At 38.7% G+C, this 23,078-nt stretch overlaps 1 protein-coding gene and 1 pseudogene across 2 annotated transcripts; one reads left to right on the top strand and one right to left on the bottom strand.

The window, feature by feature from the left end:
• Nucleotides 1-1,103: 1,103 nt before the first annotated feature.
• LOC125207765 (purple acid phosphatase 22-like) lies at nucleotides 1,104-3,165 on the bottom strand. Of its 2 annotated transcripts, none has more exons than XM_048107241.2 (5): nucleotides 2,942-3,165; nucleotides 2,553-2,844; nucleotides 1,744-2,312; nucleotides 1,573-1,661; nucleotides 1,104-1,479 (listed from the first exon to the last, which is right to left on the bottom strand). In XM_048107241.2, exons 1-5 carry the CDS (start codon nucleotides 3,065-3,067, stop codon nucleotides 1,260-1,262), a joined length of 1,296 nt encoding a protein of 431 aa, XP_047963198.1. In that variant the 5' UTR covers nucleotides 3,068-3,165; the 3' UTR covers nucleotides 1,104-1,259. The 2 variants fall into 2 exon arrangements, with proteins under 2 accessions (XP_047963198.1, XP_047963200.1); XM_048107243.2 differs by having other exon boundaries at nucleotides 2,553-2,825; nucleotides 2,942-3,149.
• Nucleotides 3,166-21,795: 18,630 nt separating this feature from the next.
• On the top strand, nucleotides 21,796-22,347 carry LOC148923215 (uncharacterized; annotated as a pseudogene).
• The last annotated feature ends 731 nt before the right edge of the window (nucleotides 22,348-23,078 follow it).

Raw genomic sequence — 23,078 nt, 5'->3', positions numbered from 1 at the left:
TGCCAAAGGGATTCCATGTGAAGTAGCCTAAAAGTCCCATCCATTACAATTGGCTTCTTCAGATCATCAATCTTTTTTTTTTGTCAAAAGTAATTGCTCCATTAATTGAAAATGTTTGTGGAATCATTTGTTTCCACTATTTTGCTTCAGATTGGAGATGGCAAGTTAACGAATTTCTGTTTAGATGCTATAACACTAATTACACCATTTAAGATTCGAGATATCTGATTAATTGTTATTTTGCCATTGAACGATTTTGTAACATGTAAGCCTACAAGAATACTTGTATAAGATACAGATTTTCATATCTTTACTTAGGGTCGTTTGGTAGTTATGCTACAACAAGTTACAAGCTCATTTCTAGTTTTAACTGTGCATTTGGTAGTTATTTAACCTTAGTAAACAGCCCGTGTTATTTTTTTGGTCCAAGGAAGCACGCTTTGAAGTCTTTGTTTCACCTAGATTATTAACCCATAATTGGTTGGGTTAACTAACAATTTTGGAATTTGAACCAACATAGTGAAATAAAATTATTAAGTTATCCTCCATCTTCCCTATTCTCAGTACCATGATACATATCATAGTCATTAATTATCCTAATTAGGTGTAACAACTAACATGTCTAGGTTTTTATAATGGACTTACAATAATATCCTAAAGCATAATGGGCCACCAAATAATATAAATTGCCCATGCTGGATTGGATCAAGCATCAGGCCGTTGAATTGTATAAATGTAAACTTAAATGCCCTCCCCTTCCTAAATATATCAAATGATGACATGACTTTTTTATGAAACATGATGAAATAATTATTAATCTCAAGAAAATCAACAAAATAATTCGACTGAAGTTCTAAGCATCATCTCGTTTAAAATTTTACAGTACATCGTTGATTTTTTTTAAAAAAATCATAATTTCATGCAGTGCTTATAAGGCCAGATGTTGTTTCTGTAAAATGTAGAGATAGTGATGCTCAAATGGAAATGTGGAGAAAATGGTTACAATAAAAATTGAAAAGGAAACTATTATTTTCGAGCTATGTGTCACATGAAAGACTATATTTAACTTGTAAGAGTGAAGATTGAAGGAGCATCCTCAGATATTTGAAACTATTCAAAACTACAATAGCTAATTCTGTATCAAATGGATCCCTGACAAGTTAAATAATATTCTAGTCGAATCATGTAGGAGTAAATAAATTGATGAATTAAGGCAAGTTACAATATTGAAATCCAATTATTTACATGATTGAGCACCATCACAACTCGTCATTAGTAGATTTTGACGAAATAGCAAAGTCGTTGCATTGTGTCGATGAGATCAAGCTCTCCAACCATATCTCATCCGCGGTGACGGAGTTGGTCTCGTTGTTGCGGTGCCACGACCAGTGTGCGTGCGTGTTGTTCACCACCCTCAGCCGGCCATGCCCGAAGCTTGGCTCCCGAAACATTGAGATTGAAGGACTAGGGCTCTCAAACCTTTAACAATCAAAACAACAAATCACATTAGTAATGTATTAATCAGGCGATCACATTTGTAAAGCAAAGGCAACAAAGTTGAAGGGCATTTACGTCATTGCGAGTCCTTCTCTGTTGCCACCATCACCAATTGTGACATGAATAGGACCACATTGATCTGCCTTGTTATCATAAACCCTAGTCTGAAAATAAAAAAAAAATCATAGATTTGTACCACATTTTTGTATCATAATATTACTATATGTATAACAAATAAATACTCACGAATCTTTCGTATGCGTGAACATGGCCAGCAAAGACCACATCAGCTCGCGCGTTGTACAAAATATTTTCCATGGAAACCCTCATAGTTTCGCCCTCGCCTTTATGGGCAGAATTGGTATTGTACCATGGCGCGTGGATCAACGCAAAAATCCAAGGGGTTTTGGACCTATCAACAGTTGCCAAGTCAGCTAGAAGCCAGGCGTACTGATCTGAGTCAACATTAAAATCCGTGTAAGAGCCAAGCATGAGGACGTGGGCCCCAGCCACGTCAAAGGAATAGTATAAGTTGGAAGGGGAGTTGCTTTCTTGGTAGGGCATTAGCCATCTAGCGTTATAGGCTGTGAAACCCTGAGGGTATATGATTGGGAAGGTTTCGATCTCGTGGTTTCCTTCGGTGACCATCCATGGCCTGGTGCTTGCGTACGGCTCCACCAGCTGTCCGAACGAGTCCCATAGCGGTTGCTGAGTGTCCGCGTAAGAAAGATCTCCAGGTAGGAGGAACACATCATAGTCCCTACCGCCCACGTGGGCTAAGGTTGACTCTGTCCATTCCGTCTGTCCTAGGTCACCTATTTATAACAGAGAAGCGGATACAGAAATTTATTTTGATATATACTTTCTAAATATCGAAAGAAAATAATATTAATACATTTTTTCATAATAAGATATTTTACACTACAATTCACACAAAATATCAAAAATAAGATAGTATTATATAAATAGAAAAAAAAAGACTTGGTCCCCACACCCTAAGGTGTGTCCGAATCAAGAAAAACATGTAGAATAAGGTTGAGAGGGGCTTTGCTTACCGGCAACGGCGAATTCGATGGGGAATGCGGAGGGGGGTGTCCGGAAAGTGAACTCGGGCCCACCGCCGCCGCATCTATAGTAGTAGGTGGTGCTGGGTTCCAATGGACCAATCTTGACGTGGTGAATTTCTCCTGAGGTGTAAAAGAAGTAGCGGTACGACGTACTATCCTCGCCGGTGGCGGACGCGCTGTATTGTCCGGCCGTTTTACCGTATTCGACGACGGATAGAGATTTTTCTTCCGTTATCCACGAAACCCTCATGTAATCCTTCCCTGCCAATGAAATGTGTACCTGATTTTTTAAAAGATTATTAAACAAAAAAAAATAAAGGAAATTAAATTATGTACTAGTATGATTTTACGAGCACATGTGTGTGAAATAAAATAACCTGTTGGGGAGCAGATTCGGGCCCTTTGAATTGCCGGAAAATGACGGGCCGGGGTGGCGGACGCGTGAATTCCGGTGAAACTACCGGTGCTGCGATAGCCAAACATAATAAGAAGAGGAGCAACATGATATTTCAGGCGTGATTGGCTTGTGATTTAATTTGATCTACTGTTGTAAATACTTCTACTTATAATAGATTCTGAGTTTTGAAGAAGAAATAAATAATGAAGAAATTATAAATGAGGAGTATACGACGAACCTATAGTGTTTGACCAAAATTGGTGATTTAAGGTACAATTAGTATTTGGTATACACATTCATCTAATATTATGCTAAAGTTTGCAATGTTTGGAACAATTAATTTTATTGACTTTCATATTTAAAATATTTGACTACACACATTTCACATACAAAAAAAAATCAAATAGAAAATAATACTATTTAAAATATTGTAAAATTCTATAAGAAAAATGATAAATAATATTTTAAAAATGGCTTTCATAATATCTCAAACTTGGTCCTAATTTGGCAATTTTTCATTAACTCGCAAAATTTGTGAATTTATCTTTTGTAGTGAATTTCCTATAAATTGAGGAAAAAAATTGTTTTTTCATGGGAAATTCACAACAGAACCTAAGCTCACTATTTTTATGATTAAACTTTAAGTTCGTGGGAAAATATAAAATTTTGGTCAAAGTTTGCAATTCTTTTAGGAACTAATTTTTATTAGATTATTCAAAAATTAATTTTATTACATTAATCATATATGGCAGGTAACAAAAAATAAAATTGTAATTTTTAATGTACCATTATGTTTGGTATATTTCTATAGTATATATATCTAGTTAGAAGTGAGATCCTATATATTTTCACTTGTCAAAGTTTATCGGTAGAACATACCAAATCATCTATATTGTCACTTTAGTATTCCTTCATTATTGATTTTTATTTCTCATATATCAGTCGCATTTGTTTTAAAAGTTTTATTATTTGATGTCTATGAAACATTCTAAAATTGTTTATAGTAATAAATAATTAATTAATTATCAATATATAGATTAGTCATAACCATTAATCACAGTAATCTTTAGTCCCCTATTACTAATTAATGCCACTTCATTTTTCTTTTGAGATGTCAAAATTGTTATACATATAAACCAGGATATAAAAGAGGGGTTAACAAAACAAATTAGAAGAGATTCAACGACTTCGTCGATTATTGACGCACAAATAAGTGTTCTTACTTCCGAAAGAGAACAAACCATTAGAAAGTAACGTGGAGTATATGTTTTTTCCAAATCTACGGTGAACTTGGATATATCTAGGTTTTGATGGAAAAATTCCTTCACTTATAATATATGTCCTAAAATTACAAAAAGAAGTACTCCAGTTCCAAATTGTAAAATTAATCACTTATAATGGAATAATTGATCAAAACAAAAAATTTGATCACTTGCAATGCAACGAGGGAGTACTAGTATTAGATTTTAGGATTATTAACCAGCTCCACTAACTTTTTTACATAATCATTATTGTAAATTGTTTACATATTGATGAGTGTAGGAATAATTGTCAAACTTCTCATTGACTTCTTGTCAATCTTATCCAATGGCGGATCCAGGAACTAATTATTGTGGGGTCGAATCATATAGTAAATATTTAATATAAATATTTATATAAAAATATATTTTAATTTAAATACCGTAACTCATACTAGTATCGATATTCTAAAATAAAATATTCACCCTATCGCATAAAAATAGACTATATCGCCACTCTATAAATAGACACTTCTATTTTTTTAAAAACTATTTTTCTCTTTTTTGAGACATGCCTTATTTTTCGCAAACAATATTTCAATCACTTTTATTTCTATATCTCTTCTATTTTACTAATTGTGCATTAAAAATCTCATGCCATCCCAAAATGTGTTAATGGGACGAAGAGTGTGTAATTTTTCCGTAACATCTCCAATTTTGAAATTTCAAAACTAATTTTAATATGAATAATAAGGTTGAAAACTTAATTACTCCCTCCGTCTCAAAAGAATATACAATTTGGTTTCGGCTGTTCGGCACGAGTTTTAATACAAAATGGGTAAAGTAAGACAGAGAGGTAGATATAAAAAATAATTAAAGTATTGTTAATGGAGAATGGGTCCCACCTCAATAGAGAGAAAAATTTTCCGAAATTGGAAAGTATCTTCTGGGACGGAAATAGTATAAACTAAAATTAGATGAAATTGAGATATATTTATTTTATATTATATTTATTAAAAGTATTATGTGTTTATTTTAAATAAGTTGATTTATAGATACATAAAAATAATAGAGTGAACTACAAAAATGGTCCCTGGACTATGGGTTTATCTCGCCCATAGTCCCTGGACTTTAAAAATATCGCCAGTAGTCCCTGGACTAAGGGTTTATCTCGAAATTGGTCATTTTTGGTTTTTTTTGGTACGAAAATACCCTTTGAAAATACCCTTTGGTACGAAAATATCGCCAGTAGTCCCTTTGATATTAAAAGTGTAAAAAGACCAAATTGCCCAAACCCCCCAAAATAATATCAAAGGGTATTTTCGTACCAAAAAAATCCAAAAGGACCAATTTCGAGATAAACCCTTAGTCCAGGGACTACTGGCGATATTTTTAAAGTCTAGGGACTATGGGCGAGATAAACCCATAGTCCAGGGACCATTTTTATAGTTTACTCAAAATAATAATACTAGTACTTGACTACTTGTATATAACATTAATGGAAATTTTAGATTTGAATATATATTTAAATGACTTTCAAGAACTAATAGTACAAATTAAGAAAGAAAGAAAAGTTCAAAAGCCCATTCTACATTTAGTTAATTCAATTTAATCTAAGTTAAATTATGCAGTCACGTGTCATCTTTATTGATGCCTTTTAATTTATTTAATTTTAGTTTACAAGGTAAATATAGGGAAGATAATTATCTCTCTTCACCCAATACACAACCTTCACCCAATACACAACCTACCCATTTCCATTTCTCTCTCTTCAAAGAAAAACGAAAAGGCAGGCTCTTCTTTACTCCATTTCTTCTTTCTCGACTTCCGCCTCCCCTGCCGCATCCGAACGTCGCCCTCCCTCATTTTCTTCCTTTCTCTCTGCTCAATCTCATTATCTCACACTGGTGAGGTGGGGTCGGAGACGCGAATGCCGTAGGGTCGGAGGCCGATGGAAGGAGCTTCCCGACGGCACTCCGAGGCTGGTGGTGGGGTCGGCCGACCCCGCCCGACCCCACCTGGATCCGCCACTGATCTTATCATATTTGAAAATGAAATATAAATTTATAACTTTAATATTTTTCTTAAGTTATCTCATAATGATCAAAATTGAAATATATATGGAGAAATCAAATATGATATGATGACAAAATGACATTGTTTTTATAATAGCAACGTTATTATGTTTTGAGTGTTATATAGTTAAATAATGTGGTTCTATTGTCATCCGCCAACTTTAATTTTGGCCATTGTGGAACAATTAAAAATAGTCTTGAATTAAAAAAGTTATTAGATTGATCAAGAAATTAACAAAAAATTATGTTTTAAGAAACAATTATATAAATCGATTATTAGTTTTAGAGAGAGCACATTATCACCCACGATCTACCTACATGGATAAACTTTTCACTGGACTACATCATAGTATATTGCAAAACAATATGCATCGAGTATGCATCCATCAAAAAATATAATCGAGTTTACTATGTATTAATTTATTGCTAAATAATATGTAACACGCCGAGTTATTGCTAGTTGCATACCAATTAACATGGCAACGTGGAAGCAATAAATGCAAATAAATAAATATAATAAATAGTTACATTAAAAACACACAAAAAATAGTGTTTTTTAAATTGACCAAAACAGGTTGATTATACAAATTAACAAAACCAATGTACTCATGTACCCATTTTCTTTCTCAAATTATAGAACATCCTAAGCCGGTGCTAATCTGATTAAGTGACCACGATTTGCAAGTATACTACGTTTCGAATCTAACTAATAAGTTGAATTTAGAGCCTGCATAATAACGATAATCACAATAATAACAACAACAACAACAACAATAATAATAATAATAATAATAATAATAATAATAATAATAATAATAATAATAATAATAATAATAATAATAATAATAATAATAATAATAAGTGAGGTGATGTAGATATAGCTCCATTTTATTTTATTTTTACCACAGGTGTTCTGAACCCATTTTTGACGGAATCCGACTAATTATGTTCGACCGGATTTGCGAATAAAGGCCAAAATCTCTCAGCGGGTGGTGGAGTTTGAACCCTCATAACCTTAAGGTCACTACGCGGCCAACTGCGCTGCAATTCATTAGTAGAGAAGCACTTATTTGATTGCTTGTGAACTAGGGACAGTTTCAGAAGAGGAATCAAGAACGTATATTCTAGGAATGTACTATATTCATAAATCGGACCACATGACACATGTAGAACTGAGATTGACAACGTTGTAGCTATCCTAAGTATCACACTCAATCAACCCTCTAAAGTCTAATCATATTTCATGCCAAGTCACACATTTCGTGACTTCATCCAATTCTTTTAGACTGAGTTAAATTAAGTGGGCGAGAAGCTTCACGTTGTGGTGAACGTGGTCCATCGGCAATTAACTGGCATGTTTCATTTGTTGACAATTTTATATCATCTCCAATTTTATGGAGTACTAACAGGTATATTCTTTGTATTATTGAATTTCGTACCATATGATAGCTGTAGATAGACTTCACATCAAATTCTTAAATACTTTAATCAACGACTTCTCAACTTTAAAAGTGTGTGAAATGGAATATGCATGAGATCATTCCCTGTAGAGCAGGACTGCCCACCATCAAATTTAATAATTTAGGCAAACTACTGAATTGATTACGCCAAAATTAATTTAAATAAGTTATTCATTTTTTCCTAGTCTATCCCTTGCTTCAAAGTCTTCTATTACATTTACTTTGTTTTCTGTAAGATGTCATTATCAAGTTATTCAATCCTCGTATAGAAATCAAAAGTGATGGAAGTAATTTTAGTGAAAAATAAGACGCACTTTATAAGAGAAAAAAGATTTGCTAAAAACAAAAATGAGCTATTTTTGTGGGACGGACCAATCTGGAAAAAGAAGACTATTTTACGAGACGGAGGGAGTAGTTGTTATTTTGTGCTTATTCCTACAAACATAATAGATTTACATATAGAATGAGGGAAAACAAACCCCACGATTTCTGAGCCTCAAAAACACACACATTCACTCCCGAAGCATCATAACTTGATTCAAGAGCAAGAGGAAGGCACCTGAAGCATCATAAATGATTTGAAGACTTCCATCCGTCCAGCTCGATCTCCATGACATCCATTCTCTCATTGTTCATGTTTTTTTTTTTGTTTTCTACCGAATATTTTGTTAGATCACTTATGAATATGAGTGGCTAAAATTCTTTGTACGGTTTTTGGTGAAGACTACAAAATTTATATTTTGATTAATGCAATTGAACCTTTTTACCTAGATCTTGTGATTGTAAGTGTTCTCCTGCTTTTACTATTCTTTTGCCAAATCAACATGAGAACTATCTCCGTTTCACTAAATTATCCGAGAGATAGTTAGCTTTATGTGGTTAAGGGAACGATCATCATTTAGATTTTTTTTTTGATTGAATAAAGTTCAAACCACCAATGGCAGTGAGCATAAATGTTTCGACCCATCCGAAAACGGACAACAAGAGCGCCAAACAAGAACAAGCAACAAGCCAAAAACAAAGACACAAAAGAAACGAGCAACAAAGCCACGACCAACACACCTCCCACCAACAAAGAAAGCAGCAAAGAGGCAAAAGCAGCACCACTACCAAAAACCAAGACAATCCCAGCAGCAAACAAAAGGCAAAAGTGGAATTGGTTCTTTGATACCTTCTAGCCCATCTTCTAGCTTTGACCAGCTCATCATACATTTCTCCTGGTAGGAAAGGGGAGTTCGGGCACCACCCTTTTACCTATGAGCTGAGCCTCTACAAAATTAGTTTTCATTCAACCTCCCAATTTGGTTCAAAGTTTTGGAAAACAACTTTATTTCTAATCCACCATATGGACCATGTAATCACATAGAAAAGGGATGTCCATATGTTCTTATCGAACTTGTAGAAAGGTGCATCCATCCAAGTGAGAAAACACAAGATCGGGTCTTCGGGCAAGCTGAAGGCGAGATTCCATTGGTTACAACAGAAGTACCACAAGCAGCTAGAGTACTTACATCCAAACATGATGTGGTTGACGTTGGGGTTGGCAGCGGAAGCATGCAATAAATCAGAGACTAGATCTATTTAACAGATTATTTAGACAAATTCTATTCGCGCAATCACATGTATCATGCTCATAACTTGAATTAAAACATGTTTATTGATTAATTGAAACATAAAACATGCTTTTCTATGGAGCAGAAGTTGTACCTTCTTGATTCTCCAAAGAATCGCGGATGGCTTGCTACTTCTCCACGTGTCGATCTTCCATACTCGATCACGGATCTTCTGACTGGTTCCCGAACCGTACTCCGCTATCAGTGTGGGTTGATCTCACCGGAACACTTAGGACTCGAATAAAGAAGACAGAAATTCTCACGGAGGAGAGCTGAAATTTTCGTCCAGGTCTAGAGAGAGAGGCAAAATTTTCAAAAATTTTAAGAATAAAATTACGTATGTATATCTCTCCTTTATTCTCCTATTTATAATAGTTCATATTGGGCCCAGAAAGGGATCTATGGAAGGTTTTGGATATGACCTCTCCCAATTAGCTTAGGACTAATTAAATTGAACCCACAATTTAATACAAGCTTATATTGAAATATTATTTGCAGTCACTACAGAAATAATATTGCACTGCCCATCCAAATCCGAAATTATGAGTAATCTGTGGTTCCATTTAAAAATTAAATGTTTATTTCCCGCACTTAAGATAGAAATGTCCATTAACTTCTTATTAATTCCAAGAGTGGACTCAGCACGAAACCCTTATTTATTATTCGTAGAGTAATCAAACTCCAACTAGCTAGGTTCCGAATAATAAAACCTCGTTTCATGCTCCTCTTGAGGACATTATCAAACGAGACTCCCCTCGCGTGCGTTCCTACATAATAGTAATCCTAGCACCGTTAGATATCAATCAACACCATCCAAAATACCAGGCTTATTGGGTTACGAAAAACCCACACCATTTGATAAATCAAAGTTGTGCATAATCAATATCGTATGCTCAATGCTAACATATGTAGATTAAGAAATACTTATTTATCAAGACCTTGTCTTTCAGTAGATAGCATTAAGACACGTCTTTCTGTTAGATCTGTTCAGTGCTATACAACACCAATGTCATCTTATTTCATTAAGGCTTAAAAGCAATCGGACTGACATTGCAACCTTTATCGACAGGTAGTCAAGGCCTATCTAGGTTGTGAAATTCTTCTTTTTCTATGTTTAGAACTGACCGTGTTACCTTACAGTGGACGACGCCCACAACCGGTCTACTAAAACAAAGACTTAGACTTTGTTAAGTTCTTATACATTTAAACATGTAATAAAACAACCATTAAATGTACAACATAACAACATTATGACAAAAATAATCTGTTTTATTCTTTGGAAGTTATTACAGTATCTGATCACTCGAAACGTTATAACTCTAACAGTTGATAGTCTCTCGCTCTTCCTTGCAAAAAACGCATAGATCATCTGCAATTCCGGGAACTCCAAATCTGAAAAGTCTGTCCCTAGTGTTCAGTTTTCCTTGAAGGACAAACTACACCAAAAGTTGGGCATGAGGTGGGGCAACCTTATTCCATGCTAGTCTTCCATTACGAGAATGACTATCATCTTCTCCCATGAAGTGATTAACCTGCGGAAGAAAACTAGAAACAGAGAAAGCATTTGAAATGTCAAAAGTCCAAACTCTCACATCTCTCCCACTCTCACTCAATAAAGTTTGATCCACGGCTAGGTGAACATACTCCACCAATTCCTTCTCCCAAACAAAAAAGATTTCTTCTCAAAGTAAACTTCCAACTCCATCCACCACCCATGAACCCATGTCCTCAATAAAGTCACTCTGTTGTGTAGAGATCATGAATAAGTTTGGGAAATAGTTCTTGAGGCCGTCATCTCCAGTCCACTTGTCAAGTCAAAATCTGATATTTGATCCCTTTCCGACTTTCATTATGATCCATTTTTCGACAACTTCTTGCACTTCATTGCTACTTCTGGAAAAATCCAGAACTTGTCCCCAAGTACTAACAACATTCTTTCCCTCGAGCTTTTGGTGAGAGGTTTAGGTGATCGGGAACTTTGGCTAATTTGGACAAGGTATCAAGGGGGGTTTTCATGCGGAGGATTTTAGTAGGGAGGTGGTTCATGAGGTAGATAGAAATGGAAACTGCTTCGGGCCAGAGAGATTTTGGGACTTTGGATTCAATCATCAAGGCTCGGGGTACTTTGGATTCAATCATCTAGGATTTTCTGTTTTTCCTTTCGGTTACCCCATTTTGTTTTGGTGTATAAGGGCAAGAAGTCTGGTGGATTATACCTTTTTCTTCGCAGAATTGGGTCACGGCATTATTCACAAATTTCCTCCCATTATTGGATCTAAGAATTTTAACAGTAGTTTGGAACTGTGGTTGGATCAGTTTGAGAAATGAGACAAATCTATCAAATACTTCAGACTAATGTTTCAAGAAATAAACCCATGTCATTCTAGTGCAATCAAAAACAAATGTCACAAAATTTCTAAAGCCATTTCCACCCACAAATGGGGCAGGACCCCACACATCAGAATGTACTAAAGAAAACATGGAATTCATTCGAGTATTCGTAGGTTTAAAAGACTGTCTATGGCTCTTGGCCAAAACACAAGTTTCACAAGAAAAATTAGCAGGAATAGAAAGGTTCGGATAAAGAAGTTTAAAATAACCAGGGGAGGGGTGTACTAGTCTTCGGTGCCAAAGCCAAGTTTCTTGTTTCAAGGACCCGTGAGCCAGCATCGCATTACCAATTTGAGCTATCTCATCCACGTAGTAGAGTCCTTGCTTCTCAGTGCTACGCCTAAGAATCCTCCTCGTCTGAATATCCTGCAAGATACAAAAATCAGGGTGCATTAGCCGTGTGCAGTTTAACTCCTTGGAGACATGACTAATAGACATCAGCCTTTGAGACATAGTAGGACCATATAAGTAGTTCGTGAGACGAAGGGTAGGAGATATCTCAATAGTTCCAGATCCTACAACTGTAATCAAATCCCCATTTGCAGTTCTAATATATGATTTATCAACTTCACAACTTAGATCAATAAAATAATTTTTCTCTAGAGTCATAGTATCGGTTGCCCCACAGTCAAAAATCCATCCCCTCGTATGTGTATCAGCCATATTTTCAACATGAAATGTATCGAAAATATTTTGTAAGAGTGCAAAAGGGTTTTCAGACACATAATCACATGTATTGGGGTTCATTCGAGATTTGTGGAGATATTTGGGGTCATTTTCATATTTCAGTAAGTCAGGGGGGTGATATTTAACATAGTGGGGTCTGCTTTCTAATATTCCAAAATTTGGGTGTTTAAGAGGAGATATAACATAGTCATTAGGGTTTAGTTTAAAACCAAACCATTTACACCCTTGTTGCGCCGCCAAGCCCACGCCGTTCCCGGTCCATTCGGTGAGGTTTCCGGCGCCTTGTACGCCGCCGCCACCGGATTGACCATCTTGGCGGTTTACTAAACTACCGACGGTTGTCTCCTTCTGATTCCCGATATTTTCCTGTCGGAGCTGCGCTTTACCGCTCACTCCAGCAGCGAATTTCACCTGCGCCGGCGAAGCCTTCGTCTTCTGCCGCTCCTCCCACCACTCCGGATACCCCAATCGTTTAAAGCAGGTTTCCCATGTGTATTTTTGTTTTCCACAGTGGGACTACCATAATTTGGAGGTGTCGGGACGGTGGTTCCCAGGTCGGCCAGTGGCTGCGGGGCGTTGTGGTGGCCCGCTCTGATGCGGCGGCCGGTTGCTCTGTGCCGCCAAGCCTTGCCTGATTTCCCCATATGATGAATCGACTTTTTTGCCGTCGGCTTATGCGGTGGGTGCGGCGGACGTCGGTGGCATGATTCGACGTCGAGCTGCCTTCGTCTTCACCCACCCGTAGGCAGCCTCCACTGATGGGTAAGGATCTTCCTTCAGAATCTCTCGTCTGATTAAATCATACTCCTTATTCAACCCTGTTAAGAACTTCACCAAGCGCTTCTCGTTCGAATGTACCCCGTACTGGTCGATTCCCTTGTCGCAGCAAGTAACGGGCTGCTTCTGGCAACGATCTATATTGATCCACAACCCGTGTATCCTCCGGTAAGATGACTCTAAATCCAGGTTTCCTTGTCTGATTGCAATTACTTTCTCCTCTCGATCATAAATCAAATACTTATCTACCTTGTTTTTGTATTCCACGGCGAGGCTATCCCACGGTGGTGTGCAAAATCGGAGATGATGTCGTCCTCGATGTTATCTACGATCCAGGAGAACATGATGAGATCGTTCTCCTCCCATTCCTCAAAGCCCTTGCTCTTGGGGCTCGGAGGTTCGTTTCTGATATAGGAATAAGCCCCTCGGCCTCCTATCTTCACCTTGATCAATCTCTTACTGTTTCTCAAGCTTTTCGTCTGATTTGGATTATGTTTCGTCTCCTCCTCTGTATATGACATGTTTTTGGCTGTAGGGTTCGATTTGTGGGCTTGATTTTGGTTGAAGAAAGGTCGAAATGGTATTTTGGCTATGATGAAACTTTTCTGAGCCTAGGATCGTTTTTTCTGCTCTGAGACCATGTAGAAATCGGTAGAAATATTCATTCTTATTCACTCACCAATGTACATGGATTATACATCTTTTATAGGCTACATAAATACAATATATGGTAAACCTAATTTTCATTAATTGTTATTCTATCTACGGTAGAATATTCTTGCATATTAATCACGTATCATATTCCTGATTTCTTTCCTACATGTATCATATACCTTATCAAAAATGTTGTATCGTATACCGTATCGAAAATATCGGTATCCAAGAATTTTATATCGTCATTGTATCTAAAAAATTTTGGTATACCGAACTTTTGGTGTGGATAATATCAATACCGTTACCATATCGATTTTTCAGTATATCGTACCGAACTTCGGTATACCATTCAGAACGGTATAACGAAGTTTGGTACGATGTACTGAAATATTGTATTGTTTCGAATACTTGGATAAATATATATAAATAAATAAAATGTATATATATATATATATATATATATGGGTTTGACTTCAGTACGTATTGATTTTCAATATATTTCGGTATACACGCTATATACCTATGATTCAATACGTATTGATTTTCAATATATTTAGGTATTGCAATATTGTCGATATATATCGTATATTCGTTATACAACAGTATACCGCGTTATAAGAAAATTCATATTGTTACCGTTTCGAAAACTTATGAAACGGTATCATACCGTACCAAAAATTACGGTATACCAAAATTTCAATAATTTTTTTATATCTTTCGGTATGATTGATACGCTCGGATTTTGCACTATTTTAGGGCCCTTATTTGGTCTGTTTTTAGTGTCTAAATCGCAATTTATGTCCATTGACGGACTAGGTTTTCGGTCGCGTGTGTAAATGCATGGGTGTATCCAACTGATCAGGATAAGATTCCTAACCTAGCTGAGTCGTTGGCACGACAACCAAACCTGGTGTCAAATAAATTTCTTCAACCCACTTCTACTGGCTAGTATAGTGGAGGTAAGGGTCGAATCCCACAAGGATGGACACGTTCGGATAACTGCGGTGACATTCCTGGGTGTTTTTTGGTTAGCTACCACGCTTTTGGGGTTGGGATTCTACCTAGGCGAGAAATAAAGATGGTACTCTACTGACTAGTAGGCGTGAAAATGACAGACATGTGGTTGTGTTCGTGAAAATAGGGGACAAGATATTTCAGAGACATGTGAAAAGTAAACAATTACTAAAAGAGGAAACTTAGATAACAAGGTATATCTGGTCGCTGGTTGGCTTTCTGACAGGTCTGGAAGGTACAATTGAAAAGTAAGAGACAAAAGCAAAAGCAACTAAAAAGCAAAAGTGGTCCAAGGCAAAAGTTGATTTTGACGTTTTCTTCTTCACCAAGTATTAACAAAAATCATATGAACACAAACTCCATGACAAAACTCAGATTCATGAATTCAAACTCAAGATCCATTAATTAAAATGCTTAACTTAAGATGAAAAGCTGAAACTGCAGATTACTTTTACTGACTAACATGCAGGGTGGTGATCACAGCGCAGAACAAAAAAAACTCATGCACGAAAACTTAAACTGAGACATAACTACAATTTTCGATCAATAACTTCAGATATAGCCTACTTGACGGAAAACACATGCACGCACTTAAAAATTAAAAGCGATGACTAAATCTAACTTTCCTAGGCAGAATGAAGCAAGCTTAAACCAAAGAGACATACGAAATAGAAATTTAATAACTTAAACGTTTGGATCTTCACTAAGTACTTCAAAAGGCAACAAGATAAATGTTTGCAACAGATCCAATGAAGAAAACAGGTAAGAACTAAACTAGAAAGCAAATAACGATTGTTTTGCCACTTCGGGCAGTGATACTGCTATACTACTACGGTAAACTGGCTAGAACGGTAGAACGATGATTTCTCCGGCAGACTCTTGGACGTCAAGTGACCATAGCTGTGGCGAGGAACGAGAGACTGGATAATGCTGAAAGGCTGATCTTCTAGAGAGAATTCTACTAAGTGTGAAGAGTGAACGACCCGAGTGTGTGTTTTCTCTCTCCAAGTGGCTTCTTTTATAGGGAGGCTTGCCCTTGCTTTTAGGGTAGACTTCCTTCTCGATTTGACTTTTCTGCCCTTGTTAATGATCATCCCAGCTATCCTTCTTCTCCATCTCGAGCCTTTTCTCTGGCATGCATCCTGGTTAGTATTGCACCCTTCTAGCGCTCTTTTCACTTGCGTCGCCTGAATCGTCTCCTACTGGCTTGGATCCCTTAATCCTGCACACTTAAGCAACTGTTTTGCAGATAATACATGCATTTCACGACATACTGACCAGTAACCAAGGCTTAGAATACGACTTATCATCCATATTTCACATATTTTATCTATTTTGGTATTTTGACATGTTTGGTGAGAATTGTGCATATTTGAGCTAAAAATATAGGAAATAGTCGAAGATGAAATTCTGGCGTGTTCAAAGATGCCCAGCGGCCAGCTGCGAGAAGGAGGTGCACGAATTTAATTAGATTTTCTCCAGATTTTACCAAGATTAGTCAATCTTTTCCTTTCCTCCATAAGATTCGACTTACTCCCTATATATACCTCCTTAAACCTCTTCATTCAGAGACACCTTTTACACGCTTTGCCTTACAATTCTAGAGCAAAATATTTGAGAGTTCATCAGTGTGCAAGAGGTTGAAGATGAAGTCAAGTGAAGATCAAGGCTACAGGATTCTACCTTTGGGTTTTATCACTTTAGTTCTTATGTTTACATTGTTTTCCCTTCAAACTATGTTTTTAGATTATTCTATCATGTGTAACTAAATTCATAGGATTCTAGGGATGTGTTAGTAACTCTTTTTTGGTTTATACAAATTCTGTTTTCTATTTAATATCCGTTTTGTTTATACTTCGTTTCTTCCTTAAGTTGTTCCGAAATACTGCATGTTTGAGTGACACATTCGATGTCGATCTGCTATAACTTGCTACATAATCGTGAGAGGAGGTTGGCGAGTTAGATCCACTTAATAGACACTACGATTAGCTTCCCTTAAAACAGCACTGTTAATTGAGAGTGGGGACTTTTCAAGGGTCTTAGGAGCTTCTAGGAGTTACGAATCTAGGATTGACAACCCTAGTGTTAGTAATCTACGCTTATACCGCATGTGCAGAACTTAAGTGACTCGTCCTATCGAAGTATAGACTGTGCTAGGGTATTGTAGAAGGAATTTGTGTAACCATAGTTGTGAACGCACATCCCTGAAATTCTCTTATCTCATCTATTCGACCTCTAGTTTGTGCTGTATTCATCTCCTTTCTGTTTTCAATTCAATTGTTTTCACAAAATTCTCTGGTTCTCCAAATAGTAAAAGAAACTTAGTAGAAGGTATCCAATTGGTAATCTTATTCCCCGTGTTCGACAACCCGGTACAGACCTTTAGCTATACTAGATCTACCATGTATACTTGCATGTATTTTTAGTGCTAATAAATAGTGCATCAAGTTTTTGGCACCGTTGCCGGGGAATAATATCACCTTGTGATTGATATCTTTCAAAGGACGATTTTACTACTTTGAATTTTTTTGCTTTCTAATTTTTGATTTTTTTTTAGTCTTAATTTTTTTTTTTTTTCTCTCTTTCAGGTAGTTTATGCGAACTTGAACCCGATCGATCACGAACTTGAAAGGACACGTAGGATAATAAGAAGAGGATGACTAGCAATGGCGGAGGAAGAAAACATGACCGAGTTGGAGAGGTTGTAGATCCAAGTCAAACTATTGATGGACGAAAAGCTCGCTCGAGAGGCGCAGGAGAAGAAAAATAAGGAGATGCTCCCTGTTATGCACATGTTCAATCACGAGAACGTTCTTACGTTTCCCGAGGGCCATCGGGTCGACGCTAACAACTTTGAGTTGCGCATTCAAAGGGTTGAGCAGCATCCTTTTTCAGGAAAGGCCACGGAAGATGCAAACCGCCACCTATCGAGATTCGTGGAGATTGCCAATACGCTCAAATTGAATGGTGTCGACGACGATGCCATTAGGGTACGCTTCTTTCCTTTTTCCCTTACAGATTCTGCTAAGGAATGGTTTGAGTGTCTACCTACAGAGCAAGTGTCCACGTGGAAAGACATAGTGGCAGCTTTCCTAGACAAGTACTACCCGCCGGGCACCATATTGAAACTGAAGAGTGAGATCTTCCAGTTCATCCAGCGCCCAGACGAGCCTCTTTTTGAGGCCGTAGCTCGTTTCAAGGGGCTCCTCCGAAAATGCCCCAACCATGGTTTTACCGTGGATCATAAAGTAGGCATATTATATAATGGCTTTAACGAGCAAATTTGTGCCATGTTGGATTCAGAGGCCAACGGAGGATTCCTAAGGAAAAGCGGGGCAGATGCAATGGTAATGATAGAGGAATTTGCCACTAACAGCCGCGGGTGGTCGAAGGAGAGGCATCACTCTAGGAGAGTTGCAGCAGTAGAGACAAACGAGGAAAACTCCCTTGCAAAAGAAGTGGCAGAGCTGAGGGTTAGGTGAATCAGATGGACACATCGAGGAGAGAAGATCCAGTACCACCGACTTCCATTATAGCAGTCACAAAACCCGACGCTGAAGCCGCTCCCGTTGAGGATGTAAACTACGTGCAACAAGTAGGCGGTCCCAACCGTTCATTCAATAACAACAATTATCGCCCTAACCAGGGGGGGTAACTACAACAATTATAATGGGAACCGTCCTCACCCCAACCTTTCGTACTCTAACAACAATTTCTTGTAGCCCCCTGCAGGATTTAATGTGGGGAAAGGTGGAGTTGTTGAGCCCGCAAAGAAGGAAGAGAAATATGAGGCATGGATCATGAAAATCCTTGAAGTGCTAGTGCAAGATAGAAAGACCAACTACACCAAGATCGGAGTCGTGGAGGCAAGGTTGAATAACCTCGAGGCTGGTATTACCACGCTTACAACTGTCGTCACCTCAATCAAAACGTAGATGGATCAAGTCCAACAAAAGATTGAGGAGGACAAGAAGGCAGCAGCGCGAGTAGCGGACATCAACAAAAAGTGGGTCGCGAAGCAGAAAACGGGGACAGAAAGCAGCTCTGAGGTGCAAACCGGAGTCTGCCCGACGCCCAGCGGACCGCTGCAAGCTTCGCAGCGGGCCGCTACGGAGCCGGCAGAAGCACATGCGCCCAAGGATTCTCTCGTGCGCCATAATGGGATTGTGCTCCCATTTCAGCCAAAGAGGAAGTTTAAGCTTGAAGAACAATTTAAGTACTTCCTAAATATGTTCTGCAAAGTTCACATTAACATACCTCTCGTTGAATCATTGCAGGAAATACCTAGGTATGCAAAACTACTTAGGGAGGCTGTGATGCGAAAGAAGAAGCCTACGAAGGCCGATCTCAAGTTGCCTCTTCATTGCAGTGAGATAATTAAACGGGAGAAAGCAGTGAAGCAGAGGGATCCCGGCCAGTTCATCATCAGATGTTCGATTGGCCAAGGAAAAGTGGACAAGGCACTCTGCGATCTTGGGGCTAGTATCAACATCATGCCACTCAAGTACTACGAGAAGCTCAACATCGGGCCACTTATGAAGGCAGACCGCACAATTAGGTTGGCCGATAACTCCGCAATCAAGGCGGTGGGCATGATCGAGGACGTATTGGTGAAAGTAGATGATTTCATTTTTCCCGCTGATTTCATTGTACTTGATATGAAGGTTGATAAAAATGTGCCACTAATCCTCGGACGAGATTTTCTCTCCACGAGCAAAGCGCTTATTGATGTAGGTAGGGGGGAAATCACGCTTAGCGACAATGCTAGCAAGTCTACCTACAAGATCGAGAGTGAGATGTTCAAGTACGAGGAGGCACAAAGGGCCAAGATGGAGTACGAGTGCAGAGTCGTAATGATGACAGATACTACGAAGCCTAAAGGGCCAAAAGAAGGGGAGGATTGTTCTAACCCTTCTATCTTTGTCATTAATACTGTACCTCCAGCCCCGAAAAAGGGCAAGCCTAACCCCCTTAAAGTTGCAACGCAGGGAAAACCGAAGGGGAGGAAGAAGAAGGGTCTGTCACAAGATGACCCCGAAGTCGACGTGATCAAAACCGCGAAGGGAAAGTACAAATGGTGGAGAAAGATGGGCACGAAATTGGTCCAATTCGCGGTATTTAGCACAAGGGTCATCGACCCGCCTAGCTAGTTGGGTAACTTCAAGTCGAGCCAACAACTTCAAAACCAAGGCGCTTGTTGGGAGGCAACCGAATAAACCTGCAGCGGTCGCTGCGCAAGAAGCAGTGACGCAAAAACTGCTATAAGAGTTAGTTTTTCTTTCTCTTTTCTTAATCTTTTCTCTCCATTCTCTCTTGCACATGACCTCCACTCAAAATATTCAACAATTCCACACACCCTCACTCAAGTTCATCCATTGCATCTCATCTTTCGGGCTTCCATCGTTCAAATCACTCCAAATCAAGGTATGAATCCTAACTTCAATTTCTGAGCTTTTGCTTGAATGGGATTTTGCTTTATTTAATGAATTGTTCGGTTGAGAAGTTTGTTTTAACATGGGGGATGAGTTTGATGTTGTTATTTCATGATTTCATTGGTTATATTTGTGAATTGGGTGATGAATTGTATATTTTGATAGTGAAATCCCTCCTTGATCTTTGTTGTTATACTTTGTAATCATGTTCATAGCATTGTGAGGCTATTATTATTTCCATAAATAGCAATACATGAGTAGATAATAGAGATTGTTATTTTGGTTGTTTATGATGATGCATCTTTGCATGGGGGATTAATTCACGTCAGGGGATGGATTATGGGTGTTCTTTTGTGTTGATTTTGTTATATAAGTCTTCATGAATCACTATAGAACATATGCTAGGTACAAGCTTGCACAACATGGTTTATTTTTATTGCTTATTGCTTGGTTGATTGCAAGTTTGGGGGGAACCCTTGTTTGTTATTTGTTGATGCTATTTTTATGAGTTTGGTGTTTCTTTGAAGGAACATGACAACAAGAGGAAAGCCCGAAAATGCAAAGAGCTATGGCCTTAGCCTTCCGTTGGAAGCACACAAGGCAATGTGGAAGAAAGTCTCAGCTAGAGACACCATGCCTTCAATATACCCACACGATCTTCCCCTCGCCACTTTGGGGATTATAGAAGACTTTTGGGCGTTGTGCGACGTCAATGAGAGGAATGGCCTCGGCCATATGTTTCGTGGGAGGTGGCCATCATACCGGAGACTCACTCTTGAGTTTCTAAGTAATTTTAGATTCAACAAGGACCGCCGCACCCGCATCCCCGAGTCCATTGACTTCCGCCTCGTCAACCACAACTACACATTCACTATGGCGGATTTGTGCGAGGTGTTCCAGTGCCACAACCCCAACCCCGGCGAGGAAGTGGTGTATGACTACTCCGACATGTGGAGAGCTATGACCATCGAAGGGGAGGACTTTATGACGGCCTACGCCAAGTCTTCTTCCATCCGCAACCCCGTCCTTTGATACCTCCACCGGGCGATGATGCAGCTAATGTTTGCCCGGATTGACGGTGGGAGTGTTTCCCAAACTGAAATGGACGTGATTTGGAGCTTGCTCAACAAGAAGGGGATCCTCTTCACCATCTACGTCGACCGCATCTCCAAGAAGGACGGGAGCCCTATTTGTTGCAGTGGGTTGATCACGGCAATTGCCGAATATGTGGGCATCCCGACGGTAGACTTCACTCCGGATATGGGTGAAATGTACATCATCTACGAGGTTTTGTTCGAGGTGGGGCTTTTGAAGATTGACGCGAGCGGCCAAGCCTTCTTTTTACAGTCGGCTCGGGATCACTTTCCCGTTCCACTCCCACATTTGACCAAGTTGATACGTGGGACAACAAGGACAATTGGAGGCTCGACACCGCCGCCCACCGGAGTGCAATTGAAGCTAACCCCATCGAAGGGGAGTTTAGGAAGCGGAACATGCCGATGCGCGTCCCCAACTTCGAACCGGAAGTTGATTCCACCTACGCCGCCATTGATGAATATGTGGAGGGTGGAGAGCATTCGTATGCTCAAGGAAGTGGGGTACCGCCACTGCCGACGCCGCCTCGACATGAAGAGGAAGAGGAGGACGAAGTAGAAGGTCACCGCCGCCGCAATAGGAGGAACCGCCGCCGAGGCCGACCGGATCCAAAAGAGGAGTTCCAAGCCGGTACTTCCGCCCAACTAGGAAAGGTGTTCTCCTATTTGTAAAACATGTCCAACACTTGGGACAATCGTTGGGCTGAGCAGCAGCAGGTAAACAACTTCAACCAACAAGGTTGGGAGGCCCAAGGCGATTGGCGGGCGACCGAGACAAACTTTTGGGAGGCTCAAAGGCTCGAGGACGTTCATCCACGACAACAACTTGTCGAGCTTCGCCAAATGGCCACGGAGGCTCAAGAGGACCATCAAACTATGAGGGAGGACATCACCTACCTCATCGGCGCATTCGAGGACCTTAGTGCCCGTTTCCCTCCTCCTCAAGAATGATGTAGTCAAGCTCATGATATTACATTCCATCTATGTTTAAGTATAGCTTAACGTTTTGATATGATGGTTTGGTAAAAAGGTGCATAATTAGTGAATTGCTTGTTCGCCTTGAATCATGCTTTATACCTTGTGAGATTTGAGCTTTAATTTCTTTCTTGTGTGATTTATCTGCATTCATGTATATGTTTCTAGAACTTGCTCATAGTCTGCCTAAGTTTGCATAGTGTTTAAGTTGATATAGGAGGATGTTAGGCCGTCTTTTCTAGCCTACTTTTATATCCAAAATTTTCAAAAATTTTCCTTTGGAGCCAATTTTGAGCCTTTAAGCCTTTTGTTTGGAAGCCAAATTAAATGGGGACAATTCCTTGGGTTAGTATAGTTGTTATATCTTTCGTAAAGGAATTGGAGAGATGAGGAGGAAAAGTTGAGAAAAAAGTAGCGTGCTTAAATAAAGAAAAAATACAAGTTGTGAAATAGTGAAAAATTCAAATATATGCTTAATCTTAGAAAGGTTGCATATGAAGAAAAAAAGAGAAAAAAAAGAAAAAGGTATGAAAGGTTGTGAAAAGAAATAAATCAACAAAGGGTTGGAAAGTAAGTTGAAGGAGAAAAATAAGTGTTGAAAGTGTCTTGGGATTTAGAAAAGTGGAGTCAATTTTACTCTACTTGGGATACCTTTATTTTTGAGTCACTTTTTAGCCAAATGTTCCTCACCTACCAAAGAGCCTACA

Source organism: Salvia hispanica, chromosome 6 (genome assembly GCF_029641045.1).
Source record: "Salvia hispanica isolate PSC_SH4W2 chromosome 6, Shi_PSC_v1, whole genome shotgun sequence".
In the NCBI taxonomy this organism is placed as follows: domain Eukaryota; kingdom Viridiplantae; phylum Streptophyta; class Magnoliopsida; order Lamiales; family Lamiaceae; genus Salvia; species Salvia hispanica.
The sequence above is the reverse complement of the archived record's forward strand: the minus strand, read 5'-3'. Positions and strand labels throughout refer to the sequence as shown.

Coding starts and splice junctions, on each gene's coding strand:
- LOC125207765 (XM_048107241.2), bottom strand. CDS start 3,067: ATGTTGCTCCTCTTCTTATTATGTTTGGCTATCGCAGCACCGGTAGTT. Junction 2,845..2,941: donor CCGAATCTGCTCCCCAACAG/GTTATTTTATTT, acceptor TTAAAAAATCAG/GTACACATTTCATTGGCAGG. Junction 2,313..2,552: donor CATCGAATTCGCCGTTGCCG/GTAAGCAAAGCC, acceptor TGTTATAAATAG/GTGACCTAGGACAGACGGAA.